The following is a 24254-nucleotide window of genomic DNA, read 5'->3' on the forward strand; positions in this document are numbered from 1 at the left end:
GTATTTCCAAAAAACAAAGTGGTTCTTCATGCTAATATTCAGCTAGTTGCCCACAATCATAGTTTTGTGTGTTAGCATTTGCTAATTAGCAACAAACGCAAAAGTACAACTAAGGCTGAAGATGTTTAGTCATAAACCAAAGTGTTGATCTTTTGGGTTGAGTGTTGGGTTGGTGGTTTGTTCTTTGGAAATACAGACACTGCTGATTTGTTTCCTCTTAATTCACTGACTTATCCCAATTCATAGTTCCAGTGAAAACAAAAAAAAGCATGTGTGAGCAGTGAGCGGACAGCCAGCAAATGACAGTGACGGGGATGGATGGCCTGGCACACCTTTAATAAGCAGCACTGTATCGGAAGAGAGCAACAGCGTCCAGAGAAAGTGAAAGATAACATTGTGTGTGCATGCCAGGGGCCAAGCCAAGCAAAGCAGACAGCCATGGATGGTCACAGGTTTAAGGACGATGGTTGGCGTTTGATTATTATGTGCGTAAAAGAACAATAGAAAGAAATAAAAGCTCATGAACAACCAACAGAAGTAGCACGAGCGCAGATAATGCATCTTCAGTCGACCTGGAGCCTCAGTTATTATCAAAAATACAGATATAAAAAGGTTAGGGCCGTGTTTATACTCTCCCTAACAGTGTAATCGATGTAAATCTATCCCTCCGCTAATGGTAAATACAAAAAGAGCATCACTACAAAAAGCCTCTACCACAAACATCCAAATTACAGTGCAAGTTGCCCACAACAGACACGAGAGAGAAATCGAATAAAAGCATTAAAAAAGTGCTCCAAGGGGGAAAAAAGGACGTCGGCTCAGCCAAAACCAAATGAGAAAGGCAAGACCGGCCGTTAGCTACAGCATTCCTCCCCCGGCAGATCCCCACAGCTTACACACTAACCATTTATCTAACAAGTCAAGTCTGTTACTCTACAATCAACATTCGAATACACTGTACAATTAAAGGGTGATATCTCCCAGTTCAAACAACCACAGACTTCTCCAAAGACAAACCGTGTATATATCATCTCCGAAAGATGACAACTTCCCATTGAAATCCCTTAATGAACTCCAGCTATTACTTTAAAGCCCTTCTATTGCACAAGACGACAGTCAAATAATTATGATTTAGAGAAAATGCTACATTAGGACGCTACAAGAACTACAGCAAACCGATTTAATAGGGGGTGACGGCCAATAAAGGCAGCACAGCTCCCCTAAAATCAACGTCATCTTCCTTCAACACCTTAATATCTCAACAACAAGCAAACATTGTTGGCAAAATTGATCTACAATCAGCAGAATCCTCATTAATATCAATCAACAACTGTACACATGAAGGTATTCCTTTAGATTTCTACTCATCTACACTGAATATACAGTTGTTTTTGAAAGTTATGGCACGTCGGAAGGAAGACTTCTTGAAACATTTTCCATCGCCGGACGTTTGGGGTTGACAAACTATGATATGTAAAGTTTGATTAAATGTTTGCATACAAAAATTCGATATACAAAAATGGGGATCGTGAGGTTTAGAAAAGGTGGACGGGTTATCGATTTGTCTAAAGTCGGGGAAGGGTTTCTATTCACAAATTAAAAACTCACAAAATATGTTAGAACCTTCACAGCTAACCTAGTGTGGATCAGTAACAATTCTTCAATTTCATTGTGATTTCGCCATAATTTCTTGCATTATAATGCCCAAGCTACTCGCGCATCTTCGCGCCCTTCAGCAGCTGAAAACCCGCCCTCCGATATCCTCCTCGTTAAAGCGGTAACACCCTTCCTCTTCCTCTCCCTCGCCGTCCTCCCCTTCCTCCAGCTGGAGGCTCCCGAAGGAGAACTTGCTATGCGGCAGCGGCGACGAGTTCACGCCGTTCGAGTTGACCGAATTCATCGAACTGACGGCGACGGGATTGCCATACATCAACGGCTGGCTGTACGAGCTGCTGCCAGTGTCCGACTCTGTGTCGCTAGTGTCGGTGCCGCTGCTGGTAGATCCGTCGATCATTTGGACTGGCTGGTTTAGGTTGTTGTGGTTGCTATGGGCTGCGTTGTTACCGGGCTTCCCCTGGCGGCCAAATAACTGTTGCACCGCATTGGACCGCGCCTGACCTGGAACCAAAGGGTTCCCTGCGTGATTGCCGTTCATTATTATCATTCTCCGCTCCATCGGGGCAGAACACGGGGCTTGGCCGTGCAACCCGGAGTGATGAGGGTCATGGTGGTGGATTGGGGTGGACGTCAGCTGACTGAGAATGAACGGATCAGTGTCGGAGCGGTTCCTCATGTTGTTGTTGCTGTAAGGTTTGGCAAAGTGTGATGGCGTGCGGTTTGACGTGATTGGGGAGTAGCTACCGTAGTGGTTTGGCGGTTGGGACGGCGGCGGCGGCGGGACTGTTGGAGTTTCTACCGGGACAATCCCAGGACGTTTACTGAAATAATGCCCGCCGTCGTCCCAACGCCCGCGCGGCGGCTGACCGTGACCGTTTGTCATCTCGGCGTGACTCAGAGAGCTCGTGCGGTGGTGGAAGCTGCTGATCACCGGGCTCGAGCACTGACTACGAGTGCCGGTTCCTAACGGACGACCTACCGCCGCAACTCGCCGGTCTCGACCTTGAAAGATTTCGTCCAGGAGCGTGCTGTGGAGCGGGAGGCGGCCGTGAAACGAACCTCCATTGGGCAAAACTTCATCATCAGTCATCTCGTGACTCACATTAAACTTGTTAGACTGATCTACGGTGCCTCTGCTACCCATCATACCCTGCTGCTGCATCACCCCATGGTGATTGGTGTGGTAGACCCCATTCGCACCATCAAACAGACCTCCAGCTTGCCCCCCATTACGACTACCACCCCCGTGCTTATTATCAAACACACAAGCCTCATCCGCATTGCTGTCGTTTGCATTGCCGTGGCCCCTGGACACCCTGCTGTTCTTTGTCACGTCGCATTCACTGTCTATGTCGCTGCAGTCTATGTAAGGAATAGAGGAGCTGCTGCCTTTGTTTGCCCTGCAGGATGGACCTGGGTTGAGGAACTGCTGGTCCTGCGCTGATCTGCTGCCGTTGTGGTTCGGTCGGGGCTGAGTCGGGTCCGTGCCTGGCGCCGCGGGTGTGTCGTGGAAGCCGTTGGTGGCGGACGCGGCTGCCGGAGGCTCATCTGAACCGTTAGATTCAGCTTGATGGACCAGTCTGGCCGAGTCGGGCTGGTCTGCTAACAGGACAGACATGGCGCTCTGCAACAGATAGATAGAAGACACAAAGAGCCTGAAAATGTGAACAACGAGTCAAAGAATGAGGGAAGTATGGATAAAGCATCTGTCGGTGTATCACCTCTTTTGGCACTTGTGATCTGAAGGAAGACGACTGAGGCGTCATGCTGCTGTTGGACAGAATCTTACTGTGTTTCCTGAAAACAGAGAATGTCGCGGATGAAGTCAAACCACGTGCAACCAATCCAGAAAATCCGATCACTCGTCTATGAGCTTCACCTTTCAAATGGAACCTTCTTGAGCTCAGAGTCTTTCGTGTAATCGATGATCTGCTTCTGGGTCCGACCGCTGCAGGCGATAAAACACTACAATTAAAAAGACAAACCCAAACATCGTAGCGTCTCCTCCCTCCTTCGCTTCCCTTACCTGAACCGGAACGAGGATCCTCTGGTGAACAGGATGGGCTTGGGTTTGGGTTTGGGCTCCTCGAAGAGTCTGAAGAAGGCGTGATACTCCACGCAGATCTTCCAGAAGATCTTGCAGCAGTCCCTGCTGGCCATGGCGAACTCCAGCGTGTCGTGGTGGGCGTTCTGCTGGAGGATGCAGCGGCAGATTTAAGTATGGATGAAGGGAAGAAGAGATGCAGGGCAAGGGAAATGAAGCATTGCATGGACTTACAGCAGGATCTGCTCTTAGCTTGATGAGGAACCTCTTGCGTTTGAAGCTGAGCTTGCGAACCTTGGACCAGTTGAAGGCGTTAATCTTTGTGTATCCCTGAACAAAGGAGAAAAATTCAGTATCTTACATTTTTTAAAGATTTTACGCCGGTCGTTGAACTCGGCCTCAATGTTTTTTACCTGGAAAACAAGAACCCCAGTGTGTGCCACAGCCAGACTGAGCTTAGTACCCTCTCGGTCCTTCGCCGGGTGCAGACGGACGCCGTACATCTCCAACCGCCGGGCGATTTCCAGCAGCTGGTAGTCTGACACTGCGGGAGTCTGTCCACTGTGAGCAAGAGAGACCGATCAACCCGTTAATCATCTGTTAATTGATATCAATCAGCAACTCGTGCCAGTCTGTCGGCTTGTAGATAACGAGAGGCTGTTACCAAGGCAACGACCATCAGGATCTTTCTCGGAGCACATTTCGTTTGTTGAAAAACGGGGTCAGATGGCAGCAGCGTGCCACAGAAAGACGTTTGCTTCCTCGCAAATCTGAAAATAGCTTCCTGTTTCCTGTATGAGCCGCTGAATTAGCCACTTCCTTCCTGCGTCGACTAAAGCAGGGTGAGGGATTGAAGAAGAAAGAGGGTGGGTGGAGGTCTGTGGTGTGTGACCGTGACAAATAATCAGCAAGTCTGTGGTTTTGGTTTTTTCAGCTCTCGTCTGCGGTTTTTAGGGGGATTTTTTGCAGAAAACAACATTTGTAGCACAGCGACAATGTAAACGAGACACGAGGTGTGTGAGTGTGTGTGTGTGAGTGTGTGGTCTCCGGGGAGCATGAAGGGAGTGCCATGTGGTGTGTTTGTGGACAGCCACCTCTGCGGGGGAGAGATTAAAAGTGTGTGTGTTGAGGTTGAAGAGATAAACGTCTCTGCAGGGTGGGTGTAATTGTGTAAATAAATAGATGAAATAAATAGGTATGCATGCTCCACCAAAAACTGATCCCCAGTCAGACTAAACCTCGGCTTAGTGTTGTTTTCCAAGCGTAGGATAATCCAGAGCAGCTATTTACAGGTAATGCTGCGACTGTTGATTATTGTTCCTTCCCCCAGTTGTGAAAGACGAAATATTTCACTTTGTGCGCTCACCTTGAAATCCTGAAAATCTGAGTTTAAAGAGGTGATTTTAACTGGTTTGTGAGCCAGTCATGGTTTGGAATTAAACATATTTGCATATTCAGGTCCTGGAGAATTAATTAAATGAACATTTTTCATGGAAAAAACACATTATTTAACAGAAACTGTGATTGAAATCAGTGAAAAACAACAAATATTTAGAGTATTTGCTGTCTGTCGGATTAAAGTTAGACTTAGGACGTCAAAATAAGCGATTTGAAGATGTCACCTCGACCTGTAGGCTCTATTTTCTGACATGTTACACACTTAAAGTCGTCCTAACTGCTACACAGTACACACTGAGTACACATACTCTGAATACATGTACAGACTTGTGTGTTATAACTCACACATGCTTGCGGTGGCATTCGGTGATCTTGTCTCGGATGGCGTCCTGGTCGGGCAGGTACTTATTGTGGAGGAGGTGCTGCCAGCTCTGGGTCTCGTCGAAATCTCCGATCTCGGCTGAGGAAGGAAGGAGAGGAAGGAGGGAGAGAATTTAATGAAACTGAAGAGGTGACAGACTCAGTCTATTCCCCTGTAGGTCACATGAAGCGTACTGAAGCGTGCGTCTCCATCTGTGCGTCGACCGTGTACCACCTGCATGTACACATACAAACAAGGCTGGGAACTGGTGGTTACCACGGCAACCAAGCGATTTTCCATGGGCTGAATCCTACAACATATGGTGTTCAAACATCTGACGCTTCATCAGCATGAAGCAAAGCATTGCTCCCCCCCTTGGAGCGAGCGTTGCATTGAACTCATGCTCCCTTCAGTCGTTCTTAAATCTCATTTGGATCGCAGTGCTTATGCGTGTGTGTACCTGTACGTGTCGTACTCACACTGAATGATGTGGGACACCATGAGGGCGGCGCTGGTGTCGTTGCAGATGAGACGACCGCACGCCAGGTCGCGTTTGATCTGCAGGGCGAACAGATACCTGCAGAAAGAAGAGCGAGGTTACGAGGTCAATGCACACTTTATAAACTCTGATTTCCGTTCATCATTACACAGCGGGCGACTTCTGTCATGATCCGGACCTCTTAAGTAGAGTCACTTACACACATATGCTCATGTTTCAGCACTATAAAGACGACTGTGGTGCATTAACGTGCTCCATAACTTCTGTTTGCACGTTCTACGGTAACGATGAAGCAAACGACACACAAGTCAGGACAAACAGTGGCAGAGAAACACACTCAGAGTGTGTATGAGTGTGTGATTAATGGTCCACTGCAGCTTTTTTATGTCATATCCAATTCAATCTTTTTATAACTGGATGATTACCTCTCTTATAAAGTTAATGAGGCTTTGCTGAGTGGTGAATTTTGCTATTTAAGGACACGCTTTTATAATAAACAACACTAGAAACAAAAGATCAGCCTCTAAAACCTCTTTCTGTTCGATAAAAGTCTAATTAGATCTTCAGACTCTTCTGGTGTGTGCCCATCAAAGGAAACATTGACAACAGTAAAATGCTTTGACAGCCAAACAAAGGGGAAAAAAAAAAATAAAAGGCCATGTGCCCACTTCCTGTTTAATGCTGCAGTCAGCTGGCACTCGCCAAAACGATGTGAGATCAGTGGAATAGAAGAAAAGGTCGAGCGACGTCAGTGGAAAATGTAGAGCGGCGTTCCAAAGCGGTGACGGCGTTCTCTCGTGAAATTAAAGCGAGATCTGACGACGCTGGTGGTAACAGGAAGTGAAGCATTTGATCAGCTGCTTTGTCGGAAACAAAGACGAGCAGCTGGTGCGTCTGTTTACAGAGCAGCCGGACAAACTGGAGTTGGTTTAATAAAAGAAGTCAGAACACAAACACGTTACATTTCCTCCTCAACAGCTGAGATCACGTTAAATACTGTTACACTGGAGAACGTTAACGTCTGGTGCAAGTAAATATTTAAATTATTAAATGTTTTAGTCCCAGTTTGTGTCTGTTGTGTGGCGCACACATACTAATTGTCGGATTCTAGTTGAAGGTCTCTAGTTGACGGTCTCTAGCTGACAGTTACTACTTGAGAGTCACTAGTATACGGTTTCTAGTTGTCGGTCACTAGTTGTCGGATTCTAGTTGTCGGTCTCTAGTTTGTTGTCTCTAGTTGACAGTTACTAGTTGACAGTTACTAGTTGACGGCCTCTAGTTGACGGCCTCTAGTTGACGGCCTCTAGTTGTCAGTCTCTAGTTGACGGCCTCTAGTTGTCAGCCTCTAGTTGATGGCCTCTAGTTGTCGGTCACTAGTTGTCAGTCTCTAGTTGAAGGTCTCTAGTTTGTTGTCTCTAGTTGACAGTTACTAGTTGACAGTCTCTAGTTTTTCGGTCTCTAGTTGTCGGTCTTTAGTTGACAATCTCTAGTTGTCTGTCTCTAGTTGTCTGTCTCTAGTTGACAGTCTCTAGTTGTCCGTCTTTAGTTGACAATCTCTAGTTGTTGGTCTCTAGTTGTCGGCCTCTAGTTGTTGGATTCTAGTTGTCGGTCTCTAGTTGTCGGTCTCTAGTTGTCGGTCTCTAGTTGTCGGTCTCTAGTTGTCGGTCTCTAGTTGTCAGGCTCTAGTTGACGGTCTCTAGTTGTCGGTCTCTAGTTGTTGGTTTACAGAATATGAATTAATCAATAGCAGACTGTAAATGGTAGAAAAATCGGGGTTTGATTTCATGACTATCTTTAATCTTTTGAGTCTTCGTTCAATCTCAAGAGATCCTCTCACAGATGAGAGGCTTCCTGCTTGGCTCTGGTCTCGAGTAAATCCAGCTGGCCGGTTAAGAGGGAACCGCGGCATCATGGGAAGATGCAGAAGGTCATTTCTTGCTTATGTGATGGAAAACGGTGCCGCGTTCAATGATCTTAGACGAGCACACGCGGTGCAGTCTGCTGTGATAGTCGCCATCAGACAAAACACAACAAAGCAGCAGACAAGATGGTGGCTGATAATCTTCACTTTCTGGACTAGGAGGTGTCTCTATAATCGAATCTTTGAATGCCAGGACAGAAACAAAAAGCTTGTTCTGCATCTCTCTCAAATGTTTGCAGCCTGAAAGCTTCTTTGATGTGATGGCATGTGGATATAAATGTGTTATAGATGGTAAAAGGCTGACCACGGACAACAAAAAGAACAAAACAAATGCTTTATGTTCAGACACAGCTGTGAAACTCCTCCTGCAGAACACAAAACAGTCCGGCGAGACGGAAAACCAACAGAAAAACAGTGTGTCTTTTAATCTGAGAGGTTCCTCCTCGGATAGGTGTGGTCTCTATGTCGAGGAGACCTACCGAGTCAGCTCCTCCGAGAGCTGTGTGTGGTCAGGAGGGAAGAACTTCACCACGAAGCGAAGGATGGTGTTTTTAGGCCCTGATGGAGGGAAAACGAGGGGATATGGTTAAAAGGGGGAAGAGACGTGAGACAAGAGACAAGCTGATGTGGACTGGGAGTTACTTACGTCTGATCTGCTTCAGCGTCGGCTTCAGCAGATCCAGCCACACCTACGGAGGACAGAGCACGACTTTATTATAGCTCCTGCTCGTCTACATGAATATTAACTGTAGCATAACTGGCACGACCACAACGTCCAGACGAGTTTGTGAGTTTGAGCTGCGGTCGTGTAAACTTTGAGCTCCGAATGGATACATGTAATTTGGTAGGGAATATATGACGTCCCTTGGAATAAAAAAGTTCCACTTTAAAACGAGCTTTAATTGTCGGAAACTTTTTGCCTAAAAAGTAAAAAAAAAAGAGTTTCCTGGGGGTCCCCAAAGTTTCACGGCTTGTCGTGACTCCTTTTTAATTTTAAGAGGTGTTTTTTTAAAGAAGCATTTTATTCATTTTTGTGAAATCGTTATTTTTTAAAGGTCCGGTGTGTAAAATTTAAGAGTATCTATTTGCAGAAATAAACATGTTTACAGCCTGGTACAAAAAACAGTTTTGACACGGACACTGCTATCTCTACTTTGATAAAATGTCTTATAATGTAAACACATGCAAGTGTCAGGCCTGCAATGCTGCTCATAATGGATTCTGACATGTGGCGGAGTATATTTTGAATCTGCGTTATTTATCGCGGCTATAAAACTCACGCTGGCGGACATAAGCAAGATAAGTAGCGCTCGGCTATCCATGTGATGTATAGCTGCTTGTTGCTGCTCTGCTTCCTCCGACTCTTCATTACGAGCTTTTTAACGGACGTTGGCAGAGCATCCGCGAACGTGCCGACACAACCCAGAATCGTACAGCACGTGTGCGGGTTATTACAACCAGCTGCTCTCTCGTGAAGAAGGTGGAACAACAGAGTCCAGGTGGACGTTTAAATCTGCACAGATGTGGATGAAGGATAAGATATACTGTGAAAACATTTTAAGTTAAACCAGATAAACAACAGAGAGATTACGTCGAAGGTTTACCTTTAGGGATGTAGCTGCAGGCAAAGGTGAGTGTTTATTTGAATTTGGCAAATATAGACAGTAACAGTAAGACAGGAGAATTAGTCTCTGCTGTCCACATCGCCTTTTTGGACAGTTTTTTGCAAGTTTTTCTTGCCATACTCGGCATATCTCGGATTCTGATTATGTTAGAGCCCTTGAAATTTGGCACAACATCAATTAAACACTGCAATTTAGCAGGAAATACGCATAAATATACCTCAATGTGCCCGTTTTACACATTATCCCCCCATTTTTAAGGGCCAGTAATGAAAGATATGACATTTGTTTGTGCCTTTCAATCAATTGTAGCTGTTGTACACCGTTTTGTCTCTAACACAGCTACATTTTATGTCTCTAGGAGTTATATTTCAGAAAATATTGAACTCTAAAGACAGCTTCCTGCATCTGACGCTCAAAATTTGATTTGATTTGACCCAGTTGTCTGTTCTTTTGTGCCGATTATCTGTCTCTTGGATTGAGGACAGTAATTTACAGTGACGGTACGTTAACTTTTAAGATGTCGATCTGCAAAAACAACAAGCGGCATAACACAAATAACGCCGTGTGTGTGTGTGTGTGTGTGTGTGTGTCTCACCGTCATCTTGCGCTGGTCCTGGTACTCCAGTCCAAAATAGTCTCCCTCCACCAGGTTGAGATGCACACAAACCAGGTCGAACAGAACTTTGCCGGGGGAACGTTGCTGAAAGAGACCGAGCAGAGGCGGAGGAGAATAAATTAGATTCAAGGAAAAGTGGAGGTGAGGAGGAGGAGTGTGATTATTTTGAAGCCGTTTAATTTAATGTAGGAAAGGAGCCGTCAGAAGCATTTTCCCTAACGAGCTTCTCCTCCTCTCTTAACGAGGAGCCGACCTTTGACTCTGGTTGGGAGGTGAAGGCTCTAATGAATAGCTGGAGGCCCGAGGCTCAGCTGGGAGTGTTTGGAAACAACCACACAGCCTCAGCCTCAGCGTATACGTCTGTGTATGTGTTCTCTGTCTAATGATGCAGCTACACCTGACGAGTAAGCGCCTCGTTTTGTCAGCACGTATAGCGTTATTTTGTCTGGATTACAACCATCAAACAACGTCTCCTACAGACGTGGAACCAAACCCAAAATTAGCCACCGGGATAATTTCCTCGGAGCTGAATGGTACCACCCTCGAGCTGCAGCGTACCATTATACATTCAGAGAGAGTCTGAGTTAATGTGCAGTTGCATAAAGCCGAGCATTCCCCCGCTGCAAGCAAAAACACAGATTATGATTTAATCGGCAGATCTGAGGTTCATGCTTCACTTGCAGGCCAAACTTGAACTCCGCACACCTGAAGATCAGGACAGGTGAGTGTCTTTGTGCTTCTTTACGACGCTAGATGTCCTGATTATAGTTTTATTGTAGCCTGAGCAGAAATGAAAACAAATTAAATAAACTGTGAATTTCATATCACACAAAGCTGCCGTGTCTCTGCTATATTTAACAGCAGATATTCTTCATAAGGTTTGTAGTTTCTCCTCTTTCAAAATGTTTTTATTCCTGTTTTAAGGATATAATACACATAATATCTTCATATCTCGAGTACGAAAAGCTGCAGTTCCTCTAACGTCCACTTGAGGCTGGCTCCAGAAGTGAGTCAGTCTCCATAAGTCCCCATGTTCAAATGTCCAGCTTCACAGCAGAAATAAACATGTTTACAGCCTGGTACAAAAAACAGTTTTGGTCTCTGTAGCTAATTTCCCCGTTCATGACAACTGTACTGAGGGTGAATTTATATACAACTCACCTGTTCAGGTTATATTAAGGCTTAAAGTTATGCAGGATTAAGAGCGTGGCCGCTTTGATTGACAGGTGGGTGCCGCCACAGATGTTGGTTTCCGATTTTTAGATTAGCCAGGAGGCGGAAGAGGCGGGACTACCAAGATACGGATACGCCGTAGTTTCTGTTTGATGGTTTCTTCCCATTAATGCAGATTATCAGGAATTCATAATACACCCTGCATTAATTCAACATTAAGTTCAGTGTATGGTTTGCACCTTTTCTATAAAGCGTAAGGAGGGTCAGTAACTTTGTGAATATAAAGTATTTCAGCACCACCGTTCGCCTGTTTTCAGCTACTTCGTTAGTAGAAGGGTGGAGGATGAAGCTGCACAAATAGCCTGAAGGTGGAGTTCAAGAGTGTTGAGAAGAAAAATAAGGAGGAGAGGAATCAGAGCAGGGAAGGCCAAGGTGTTAGCCAAGTCTGTCACCATCTGGCTACCGTGTGTGTCCATCTGTTTCTGTGTGGTCAGGAATACTGTACTCACACAGCAGACCTCCAGAAACAACAAAGCCAGACGACTGCCAGCTACAGCTACACTCATACCAACCAGCTGAATGACTGAGAGAGCTTGACTGACAGACGTCGGTATCATGTGCAAAAGCTTAGAGGATTTCTGGACGGGATCCAGCTCTGGTAATCTTTGGTGTGTCTTTCTTAAAAGGCGAAGACGAGAAGAGGAAGCGGGAGAACAGGTTGGAAGAGGATCCGAAAGCAAACACGACTGAAAGGGCAGGAAGGGAGATGATGAAGAAGAAGAAAACCACGGTCGACTACACCCTTCTCTTTCTTTCCTTCCTCAAGTTGTAGCCACGAATATATTCTATTGATTCATCTCCAAACAAATCCTTCACTCATTTGTCTGCACTTCTTTGTCGTCACTCGTTTTCCTTTGATTAAAGCGTACGTTCTGACAGATATGTATGCTTTCAATTCACTTCATTAATGCTCCGCACGGAAAGTCCTGTGCGAAATGTCCAATTTCAACAATACCAGAGACCGGTTTTCTGCAAACACAGTGTTGGGTTTGGATGGGACGCCTGAGGACTTTTATCATGTGACCCATAAAACACATGCCGAGACAGACAGAAGAGGTGATTTGGACTTTGGAGAATGGAAAACAGCAAAATTAGGACAGCACAGCTCGAACTAAACTTTGGATTTTTCTTCCTTTCTGCTTGAATAACTCTTGAGGAGATAAAAAAACAAAGACAGACCTAGAAAAAGACTTTCTTTCATTTCTAGTCCACATCAGCAATGTTTCCTTTTATACTGTTTTTTGGTGCAACATAGTGATTACACCCTTAAAAATAAAGGAACTTTTTTCTGTTCTGCAAGGAAGCTTTTATCTATTAGTTGTTTTTAAAGAACCAGTTGCTACAAGGCTGACTTAAAGAGTTATAAAAGAAAAGATTATTAAACATTAAAAAGGCTCTTCAAAGCACCAAAAGTTTTTTGGTAATCGGTTCCCCGAAGAAGCTAAACAGCTAAAAAGGGTTCTTAAAGATAAAAAGGTTCTTCAGAGAACTAGTCGCTGCATGTCCGATTAAAAGAACCAGTAATCACTAAAACAAAGGACTCTTTAAAATGGAAAAACAGATTCTTCAAAGCACAAAAAGTGCTGCAATTGTGACTTGAAGAACCATAAACAGCTAAAAATGGTTCATAGGGATAAAAAGGTTCTTGAGAGAACTTATCAGGAACCGGTTTTCTTCAACCCTTAAAAATAAAGAGTTTGAAGAAGCAGTTCTTCATGGTGATGCCATAGGGGAACTTTTTTTCAGTACTGCAAGGAACCTTTTATCTATCGGTTCTTTTAAAACCAACTAAAGAACCAGTAATTTGTATTTCCAAGAACTTTTTAACATAAAAAGGTTCTTCAAAGAACCAACAGTGCTACAATTGTAACTTAAAGAACTTTTTTCCTTCAGTTCTCCAAAGAACTCTCAAACCTAAAGTAATTATTCATGGTGATACCTGAGGGGAACGTTTTTCAGCACTGCAAGGAACCTTTTATTATTAAAGTTTATTCTAGGTACAATATGTAATCATTTGAATTGACTTGTTTAAGTGCAACATTGGGTAAATTGGGTACAGAACTTTTTTTGGCTCCTTTTTTGGTTCCTTAAAGAACCTTAAACACCAAAAAAAAGGTTCTTAGGGATAAAAAAAGTTCTTCAAAGCCTTTATCAGGAACTAGTTTTCCTTCTACCCTTAAAAATAAAGAGTTACAGCCTAAAGTGGTTCTAGGGGAACTTTTTTTTTATTGGTAAAGAACCAGTTGCTGCATTTCCGACTTAAGAAGAACCAGTAAAAGATTATTAAACATAAAAAAGGTTCTTCAAAGCACCAAAAGCGCTGCAATTGTGACTTTTAAAAAGGTTCTCCAGAGAACTTATCAAGAACTAGTTTTAGCTGAAAACATTTAGAGCGGCAGCTCATGTTGTACACGATGAACTTAATTAGACTGAGGCAAGATTTCCAAGAATGTTTCGGGCAGAAAAAGCAATTTCCTTTAATATCAGCAAACCCTTCCCCGATGGCTACAGTCGTCTGTGTGCATGCACTGGGGAGAGATCTCATGTCACATTCAAGTAATGTAAGACTCGGGAATGCAGAGGTGGAATGTCATCAAGGGAATGATGGCGAAATCTTAAAATATCAATACCGGTCACAATAACAGAGGCGTCACGGACACGTGATGATGTATCTTCTTACAACCGAAGATTCAAAAACTCGATTCTGAAGCTCGAATTCAAATTTTCTGTCATAACAGAGCTGGCGAGAGAAAAACAAGAACCTAAATTTAACCGAAAGTGTGTGAAACCTGAGGGCTGTAATGAAAAGGCGAGAGCTGGAAAGTGAGGAAAGCGTGACCTAAACCGAGCAGGCGTGGTCAGGATCAGATCTTTTTTGGGGGGCGCTGAAGCTCTAACCTCTAAAAAAAAAAAAAAACACAACATACAGTAGCCGGCCAAGTTCACCGAATCTGTGCTGAAAGACGTCTGCTTCGAAACTTCAAAGCTCCGAGGATGGAAAATTAAACTTTTAAAGCCTGATAATGTCAGACATGATGCACATAGGTTTGTAAACCAAACCGCATTTAAGGTCAAGTGTTGTTTTGGGGGGTTTATTTCAAGCTTACGGCATTTGAAAAGCAGGAAACAAGACTCGTTCTGTTCTAGACTGAAGCGCTGATTAATTACCACTGTGAGCAGCCACACAAGACTCAAAAGTACTGTGCAAACATCGGTGGATCCGGAGTGCCTTTCACTTACAGGTATGGTTTCCTGCCGCCTGAGATAATACCTGCAAGTATCCGATCTGACTGTAAGCCGCCTCGCCGGCAAAGTAAATCCACTTTGTAACACGCGATGGTCTAAAACTTTAAAGTGTTCTCTGTTTGTAAGACAACTCCAGCACCTTCTGAATGAAAATAACAAGCCTGAGATTGTTAGTTTATTAGTAAAACTCCTCATCTTCCACATATTATTCATATTATCTATCACACTTCGAAGGGGATGGTGAGGTGAGGAGGTTTCAGTTGGTTGTAATCTGCAACTTCGCCAATAGATGCCGCCAAATTCAACCTTTCAAACTATTTCGATCATCGATTAATCCTAAAAAAGTCATTTCTTTTGAGCAAAAATGCCAAAAAAATCTCTCAAATCTTGCTGATTTTCTGTCTTACATGATAATAAATTGTTTATTTGGAAGTTTTAAAGGACTGTTTGTGCAATTTGTAGATGAAACGCTGGAGTTTGGGACATTTTTACACTATTTTATGATATTTATATACCAAATAAACAGAGAAAATCATAAAACCAACCTCTAGTTGCAGCCCTAGTTACAGTAAGACTAAACCTGCATCATAAACTTGTGCTTTAAAACACAATAATACACTTTATAACACATTCAAAACCCCCAAAACTCTCCAAAAGTTTGTTCGGGCTGTATATCTTTCAAAAAACATTACGTACCAGCGAAGGAACACAAAGTAAACAGCGGATCAGACTAAATTAAAGTGGTGCTTTAAAAAGGAAGGAGCAGTCCAGCCTGTACTCGTGTTCTCGTGATCTCGCTCTCGTCTTGGCAACAGGACCAACAGAGGAAATGGTCACCCAGGCCCAGAGGTCAATCATGATATATATATACACAGGTATATAGAGAGAGATTTAGTAAGGATGTTAATGACAGAGCACCGCAGGCGAATCTCATCTCCGAGTCCATAGTTTGAGAGTTTTAATGGTCTAAAAATAAACCAGTGTGTATGTGTGTGTGTGTTGAAAGACTGAGGTCCTTTCAGTTCAAATCACAATCACTTCTTTCAGCGACTACCATCAATGAGGCTTTCTTAGTCAGCCAAAAACACACACACACACTGCAGCTCACTCACACACACATGAGTGTGATTTCTGAATTTGAAGTTTCCTGCTTCAACTCTGGACTGTTCAAATGTTCAAAGAGAGTCCTTAAAGGTTTGGTCCAGCTGTCCAGCTGTCCATTTTGGGACTCACACCAACACTGTCCTTGCTTTTTAAAAAGATAATTAGAAGGCTGGCAGGTCTAACAGCGAGCCTCAACAACCAACTGTCCGTCGGTGAACCGTGCTGGAATCTGGCTCCGAGCCCGGCAACTTCCAAAGGGGACACGAGGAGTCATCGAAAAATAGCTCCAGACATGGGAAAAGAAGCGAGCGAGCGTTTCAAATCCATGTTCTTGTTTGTGACGCGGCTAATGAGGAAAAACACATCAGGTTTTTACTGACGGGGCATAACAGGTTGTTTTTTCAGCAAGTGGGAGGCTGTCTGTTTCTGCAGCCTGTGGCGACCGCTTCCTCTTTGTGTTTACCTTTCAGAAAATGACTCATGGCTTTCTTTTCTGCAGCGAGCGAGACTCGAAATTATAGTGGCAGCCCTGAAAATGCATGTTAGTTGTGACACACGGAGTATAAAAGTGTAAAAATATCCTTTTCTGGTCGCTCGTGGTAGATCCCACGCTGCGTTTCTGTCAATAAAGAAGGCTGGGGTCGATTGTAAATGTACAAAACTGCTTCGAGGATAGACTCTTGATAAGTTGTCAGCATGCACTTTGCTTTTTCTCTCCTCTGTCCGACGTCCAGACTCCAGTTTAGGCTCTTTGCCTATCTGGGGGCGACGTTTTTTTTTTGTGATTGCCAGTGAGCTGTCAGCATGTCTCGTCTACGCATCGACGTCTTTGTGCCAAGTCCGACCTCGGCAAAGTCATCGGCCAGCAAAAACACACACACACACACATAAGACTCAGCAATTCCTCCTCCTCTCTCGCTCTCTCATGCTACAAAGTTAGCGCCTGGCTAAACTGGGATGCGGTATATCAAAGTTATTGCTCGGCCCCTCGAGGCCTGCAGCTAAAAAAACCTGCACATATTTCACTGCACTCTCTCTCTCTCCTCTTTCCTTTTGTTAATGTTTCTCTTCTCCCTTTATGTTTCGAGATGAACGGCTAATTAAAACGCATCAATTACAGCGAGAAACCTATTCTCTCTTAACTTTGCAAAAGGTCCACCAACATATTTTACCTATTAATTATTTTGTTTGTCTTCCCCTCACTCTCCCCTTTTCTTCGGGTCCCGTCTTGCCCTCAAACTCACGTCCAAGTAAAACACTCTGAACGTCTGTCGTGGTGTGCTGAGGGTTTGCAGAGACTCCCACAGCGTCATTGATGCAAATGACCTGTGAAATCCACCCCCAAAAAAAATGAACACACGCTACCATTTGTAGCATTCATACCTTTAGATTTTACAGGATTGATGTAGTTTGTAGGAAAAAACGGAGTCTTGCGAAGCGTACCGGAAATTTAAAAAAGAAATCGTGAAACAATCGAAGACGCCTGGAGGCGATCATGCATGAAGGGAAGGTATGTTTGACTCATGTCAACAGGGATGGAAACCAGATGGGTGAGACCGATGATAAGAGCTCTCCACGAGGGGGGGAAAAAGAAAAACACCTCAAAGCTGTTCGGTTACTTCACTTCGAGCCCCCCGCTAGGAATTCCAGCCGGGATGTTTTCAGCTCAGAGGAGACAAAGAATGAGACTTTAGACATATTACTTAAAACCCCGACTCGCCATCTAGCAGCAAAGAATGCCGTTTAAAAGAAGATCTATCTACTTCGAGGCCACGTGACGGAGAGACAAGCTGAGAAGTGAGAGATACGGGCTGAAAATGAAAGAGATACTGCTGCTGGGAGAGCGCCAGGAAATCACCTGAACCTTAACTAAACTCACGTCTGGCTGTGAGTCTGCACACTAAGCAGCAATTTGAGCTGTAAATCTATATTTTTCTTCTTTATTTTAACGGCCTGCCTTATCGTGAAACTCCTGCCAGTTAACTGCAGGGTCATTCTTCTGGGAAAATAACACATTCGTCAGTTTTCATGCCATTATTTCGCCCTATTCTCAGACCATTTACTGGGGAAAAGTACAAATGAGATGGACTGAGGGGGGGGTTTGTTCCCCACAGGCTCAAAATAATGAGATTCTGCTACGTTTAATAGCCTAAACACACACACACACACAGGCTATTTTCTGAAGCACAGAAGTCCATAAAATCTGGTTTAATAGTGTCATGTTAAAGTAATCGTCAGAGTGCTTCTTCTTTTCGCTGCGTCGAGCGACAGAATCTGAAATGAGGCAAAGACCTCTGTCGACTGTACAGCGAGTTTTCGCCTGCAGGCGCTCGATATTGAATGATGAAGCAAAAACTTGGTGCAAATCTGTCAAATTTGCAGCGTATTTAATCAAGACGGCTGTTGTTCGATGTGATTTCATGACTTAAAAAGGTCCAGTGTGTTTAGGATTTAGCGACACCTAGTGGTGAAGTTGCAGATTGCAACCGAGTGAATACTAGAAGAGGACCCGCTCTCGCTGTAGGCTCATTTTAAGACAACAAAAACACAACGATTCTTGTTTTAAACACTCATGAAAACATACTAATGAATATTATATTCAATCCTGCCAATAAATACTCAATAAATCTGACACACTGGACCTTTAAATGTAATCAGTACCTGTGCTATATTCAATACCACCCAACCAGTGTGAGGCTAAAGGAAAAAGACCACCGAACAACAGGATGAGTTTCCCTCCGTCCTCGACGGCCCGCCAATCACATTGTCTCATTTCGGATTAGGTTAAATGGCTTAACCTTAACGCCGGTTCCTCCGCACTGCCAGAAGGGAAAGGACTGTCCAAACGTTAACAGATGGGACACACATATGTCTAACTGGACTGTTGAATAAACAGCATGTTGGCAAGATACCTGCTAGTATTGTCAGCGAGGCGCTGTGGGAAATCAAACCGGCAACACCCCTGATGGGGGATGATGAAAATGCCTACAGGCTGCTATGAAGACCGTGTGTGTGTCTCAGTATGCAGTGTGCGTATATATATATATTTATATACATGTGCGTTTGCAGCACACGCGAGGCAGACAATTAAATCAAGCAGCAGAGGGGAATTCATGCACGATGCTGCGCCATTAAAAAGCAATTGTTGTCTCGTGTAGGGATGGCGGTGGGTACGCTTGTACAACGCCTCGTGCAGTAATGAGGTCTGTAAATCTCACAACAGGCCTGCTTTGTTTCCTAAAAAGCCTCCGGAGCTCCAGCATGATAAAATGGAAGCTGTGGATCAAACGGTACAAGCTTTTAGCTCAAGTGTCTCACAGCATCGGTAGCTGCCGTGCTTGGTTGGAAGATGTTTCAGCTTTCTGGGTTGCTATTTACTTATTTATCCAAGATTTAGCATCTACAGTTGTTGGTAGTATTGGAGAGGAGGTCCTCTCTGAAGAGCTGGAGGTCTTCAGGATCTGGTAGGAACTGGTGGGACGTTTCACCAATGGGGTACAACAGCCGAGAAAAGTTTGGACTACCCTAATGTGGCCGTCTACAGGTAGCCAGTGGAGCTCCATGAGCAGCCGAGTAACGTGACCTTTTGGGTTGATTGAAGACCAGGCGCTCCGCCGCAATCTGGATCTTCTAAAAGGGTTTCACTGTGCAGGCTGGGAGGTCCATCGCAAGTCGTGAGATGACCACAGCCTGTCTCAGGAGTTGGGTAGCAACATTGAGCTGTTGAGTCGGGTAAGGCCTGATTTTTCATGGGCGAAGATATCACAGGGTGAAAGGGTCGAGGTAGTTATTTGCACACTAATTAGATCTGCTTACCAACAAGGCTGTGCCTGTAACACACAGCTCATGGATGCAATTAAGATGCCTTCACATACATTTGCTGCGATTATGAAGATAATCGCTCTTTCTCTGGGTCATAACTTGGTCAAATCTGAACACACGGACATGATGCACATAATTTTAGATCCAGTGTGACTTACACTTTAAGAAAATATCATAATCTCTGGTATCCTTTGCAGATACATGTCTATAGATCCACCAAAAACACTCGAGCGAGTCCAGAACTTGCTCAAGTTTTCTTCGGTATCAAAGCATCCAGAAGTAGAGGTCTGTACATTCATGGGTACACCGCAAACAAGACATGCCAATGGCTAATTCGGCATACATACAGCATGATGGGAGTTGTAGGCAAGCAATAAAAGAAGTTCTTTCCTAACCTCAGAGGCAATAACAGCTCAACAGCATCGTATACAGTCTGTGGCCGTTTCAGCTTTAGATTCCTCACCTCGTTTAACCTCAGAACCAGCCATTCAAAGCGTGTCACAAACGCCTCAGCCTGGCATGTGTTTCTGTTTGTGCACGTGTTGCTGAAACAGATGACTTACGAGCAAAAACAGGGTGTGGAAGCAAAACTGAATCATTCAACCAGGCCTGTGTGTAGCAATCGAGAATGATTTACAATTCAATTACGCCACAGGCGAGAATCTTCAATGCAATTAAAACTAGATATCTCAGCGACATTAAAGCATGTCAATCAACACACACAGCATTTGAGAGACACTTTAATCATACAAATAATGGCAAAGCCAGCAGGGTGTTGGATGCAAGAGAGAAGTTCCAATTACGCCCGCGAAGGAACAGTCCCCTCCAACGTGAGTTATGATGGGTTTGTCTTTGAAAACTGTGAGAATGATGAGACTCGAGCGTGACGAAATGGCTTGACAGAGAGAGGGGCATGAAGTCTAGAGAGTGGTGAAAAACAAAACTGCTTCTTCCTCCCAAACATCACGTTTCAGGCTTACATTCCTCCGCTATAGTTTCTCAGAGAAACAAACTGCTGGAGACCCGGGGACACAGCAGGGGAGACGCCATTGAATTCCTCTGAGGCTTCTGGAAAACATCCAAACAGGAGACGAGTGAGGGAGGGAGGGAGCGAGGGAAGAGATTAAGAAACACTTCACCTATTGAAAAGATCCAGTGCAACATGCTCCCACAAAGACTTAGTGAGTGAAGTTACAGCGCCGGGTCCAGGTTTGCGACAGAGATTGAGGGAGGCAGCTTAGAAAAGTTTAATAAGGAGCCGTGGTTAACACTTATCAAAGGGGGAGAAATCTCATTTAGGATACTGAAGCGGACACTTGTGTTTAAAGCTAAACTCTTAAGAGTGGTTCCCATACTCGCTTCAACCTGATTTAGGTGGTAATGTACTGCAGAAGAAGCTTGAATTGCTCTTGTTTGATCCTCAAATAGGTGGTGGGTTTCCGGGGGGGAAGGCAACAATCAGACAGTTGGAATGGATGGTAGTCCATTTCGGTTGAGGTGCAACCTGCGACGGAGAAGTTGGTTGAGCTGGATCCAACTTTTTGGAAAAAAGTCACGCTGCATCCACCAATCAGACGCTCGGATCGGTCAAACCTCCTGAAATCTAAACTCTGATACTCTACCTGTTTGTTTATTTCATGAAGCAGCTTCTTAATCTGAGTTCGACTTGCAATGTACGCTGTGAAATAGTGACACAAATAAGTTTAATTGGGTTTGTGTCCGATGGTTTTTGCACCATGGACCGGCCTTTAAGGTGTGGGGGATAAATGTGATGATACGAAAATAATACAATGAAAATAAAGCCTCAATAAAGCAGCAATCCTCTCTGAATGCACTGTTACCGGTGGCTTTTTTAGCATTCGCCAAGAGAAAACCCTGACATGAGCAAACTACTCTCCTCCATCATCGGGTGGAGATTTATGGCAGCAGAGCCGGCTCCAAAGAGCAGCCACAATACCTAATAACTCCACACATACAGACCTGTCCAAGTCACACCGGAGAGAGAGCAGTAAATAGCTAATTTTAGCCCATTATTTTTGGAGTGACATTTTGGAACAATGAGCTGCCCTTCACTCGCCTCGCTTCTTTTAAGTTTCCAGGTCGAAGGGAAGGGAGAAAAATCAAAACTCTAACCTCATAATGGAGTGAAAATTATCTTATTGAGGGAAAACCAGGAGTGCTTCAGCCTACGTCCAATACCAACAGACTCTATCTTACAAAACAAACACGCAACCTCGGCCAGATTCATTTTTCAAACACAACAGGAGCTCTAAATGAGTTCTGGCCACCGTCCACGGTGTCTGCTAGTGATGATAAACCTCCCGCCGTTTGGCTAATGTTAATTTCCCCTATTGTGTTTAAAGCTATTGCAACGCAAAAGTGGAACAGTGGTTGTGGCTGAGATATTGTTCTAACATGTTATGGATGAAATACAGGAAATAATTCATGTCCAACCTGCGAGAAGGCAGCGTATCCAGACTCGTCCACAAAAACTACCAATTTGTTGCTGTGGTTTTGTGTAACACAGGGAAACAGAGTTACAGTGATTGCCCTAAATGGGGCCCAGCTCTTCCACTGTTGGCTTGACTGGCCTCCTCACTGGGGACCTCATTCACTTCAATTCCCATCTGCAGCCAAGCAGAGCGGACAGTGTTCGCTCATTCATTGGCTTCAGTGTAATTTAAAGGGCTTCTGTGGGAGGCGGATGTGCGTCTGTATACGTCTTTCTCTCTCTTTCCCAGTGCTGCAATCGCCCTCATCTCGCAACACCACGTCTCTTTTTCGTCCCTCAGCGGGGCCCTCTTCATTTCTTTCCTCCCCCCATCCGGCTCCCTTTCAGAAACTGTCTCACAGTAATTGTCTCTCCATCAGCAATAGTCTTCCACTCACTAAGCAATAATCTGTCTCGCTCGCTCGTTCCCTCCTTCCTAGCTCGGAGGCAGCTCCGTCTGTGGCCCCCCTGTCTTTGAACTCAGCACGTCTAAACGCTTCCACGTGGCTCCACGCGCACACACCCACTTTAACAGCAACGTAACAAAATGCACATTTCTATTACAACCCGCTCGTTTCGAGTCTAAGTTGTTTCTAACCGATTCCGGCAGAAAGCTGATCGGATTTCGAAGCTTTGGTTCATTCCCATGGGGGGGGGATTCTCTTCATTTGCGCCACAGGCCGGTGAAACTTTGGGGTCAGCTTCAGAAGGAAAAATAAGGAGTGGAAGTAGCTGAGAGGAAAGTCAGTCCACAGTCAGAAGTCCCTCTCTGAGGTCTCTGACCGCAGGAATGAGACAGTGAATGCCAGCCATTACATAATACAGCACTGTTCCTCTGTGTGAGGCTCTGTACGCAGCATGCTGCATCCACATGTTTCTCAAACTTTGGGTTTGGGACACCACACAGGACCGCAGAAATTGATTTTTCACTAAGCCCCACCTCTTTAGTTGGTAGGTTTCCCAGGCAACAGCAGAAATGGTTTTCCCCATTCAAATGAATGGGCAGAATGAAATGAAGTGAGCCTCAAAGTGACAGGAGTGCCATCCAACTGCCACATTAGATTAGATTAGATTATACTTAATTCATCCCACAGCAGGGAAATTTACTTATCACAGCAGCAAAAAGAAAAGTGTAGTACACACTACATAAATTAGAAACGTAAGTTACCATGATGCAAATAATATTGCAAAAGTAGCAGTCATGATATAAATAACATTGACCAAATAAATAGCATTGACTCCAACGTTAGCTACGCCACGCCCCCTTTAGTTGGTGGGGTTGCTAGGCAAAGGCTTTTTTTTGGCATTCAAATGAATGGGTGAAAAAAACAACACAACACAGTGGAAAAATTCTCTTCAACTTCCTCTTTCTAGCAGAATTTTAAGTAATTTTTTTTTCATCAAACCGTAGAGAAATGTGTCCTCTTTCATTCAACGTAACTATCTACGCGAACAGACTCACACACTTTGCGCTATGAGGCTTGAAGTGACAGGAGTACCGAGTCCAACGGCCCCATTGACTCCAATGTTAGCTAAGCCACGCCCCCTTAGTTGGTTGGGTTGCTAGGCGACCGCAGAATGCCTTCTCCGTTCAAATAAATGGGCGGGACATCCCACGCAGAGTGGGGTTAAATTCTTCTTAAAAAATATCTTCAGCTTCCTCTTATTCCCACAATTTTAACTCTTCGTACAGAATTTTTTCACCAAAACGAAGAAAATTTTCTCCTCTTTCAAACAACGTAACTATCTAAGCGAAGAGACTCGCACGTTTTGCGCTATGAGCCTCAAACTGACAGGAGTGCCATCGAACCACTCCGTTGATTTCAACGTTAACGGAGACTAGACATTTCAGGAGCAAACCAGACAAAAGGGGACTTTTCTAACTCGCTCCGTTTCCCACATCTTTCACAGCACAGGCGCAAATTTGACACCAAACCGTTCGGCAGAGTCCACTCTCTCTCACAGTGTAAAAGTATAGGTGATAGAAAGTATGCTCTTTTCGCAATAAGCCAGAGTTTCAAAATATCCCCCTCTCCCAGATGGTGACAGGAACGTAGCAGGGGATTTTTAAAATAAAAGCTTGACAATGCTAGTTGATTAACGACGGCTGGCCAATTGCAGTCTGCGGAAGAAGTTTAGCATGTCAGTTTTTTTTATCTAAAATTGATACCAGAAAAGGCCAAAAAAAGAAAATTCCTGGTACATTTTCATAGTTCAGGGGAAGGCTGAAGTGATTCAGTGCTGAATAGAGGATGATGAATCACCCATGTGCTTGAA

General features: G+C 44.3%; 1 protein-coding gene across 1 annotated transcript in view; it reads right to left on the reverse strand.

Moving 5' to 3' along the window:
• Positions 1-24254, reverse strand: part of LOC104936516 (FERM, ARHGEF and pleckstrin domain-containing protein 1) — a 48481-nt gene that overhangs the window by 12512 nt on the left and 11715 nt on the right. The window contains exons 3-13 of the mRNA XM_019258281.2: positions 10061-10165; positions 8487-8529; positions 8320-8398; positions 5900-5997; positions 5405-5519; positions 4075-4222; positions 3896-3991; positions 3644-3810; positions 3497-3565; positions 3339-3414; positions 3031-3241 (exon numbers count right to left, since the gene is read on the reverse strand). Coding sequence (XP_019113826.1) covers positions 3031-3241; positions 3339-3414; positions 3497-3565; positions 3644-3810; positions 3896-3991; positions 4075-4222; positions 5405-5519; positions 5900-5997; positions 8320-8398; positions 8487-8529; positions 10061-10165 — 1207 coding nt within the window. The remainder of the gene's footprint in view (positions 1-3030; positions 3242-3338; positions 3415-3496; positions 3566-3643; positions 3811-3895; positions 3992-4074; positions 4223-5404; positions 5520-5899; positions 5998-8319; positions 8399-8486; positions 8530-10060; positions 10166-24254) is intronic.

This window comes from Larimichthys crocea, chromosome XIX (genome assembly GCF_000972845.2).
Source record: "Larimichthys crocea isolate SSNF chromosome XIX, L_crocea_2.0, whole genome shotgun sequence".
NCBI lineage: Eukaryota > Metazoa > Chordata > Actinopteri > Sciaenidae > Larimichthys > Larimichthys crocea.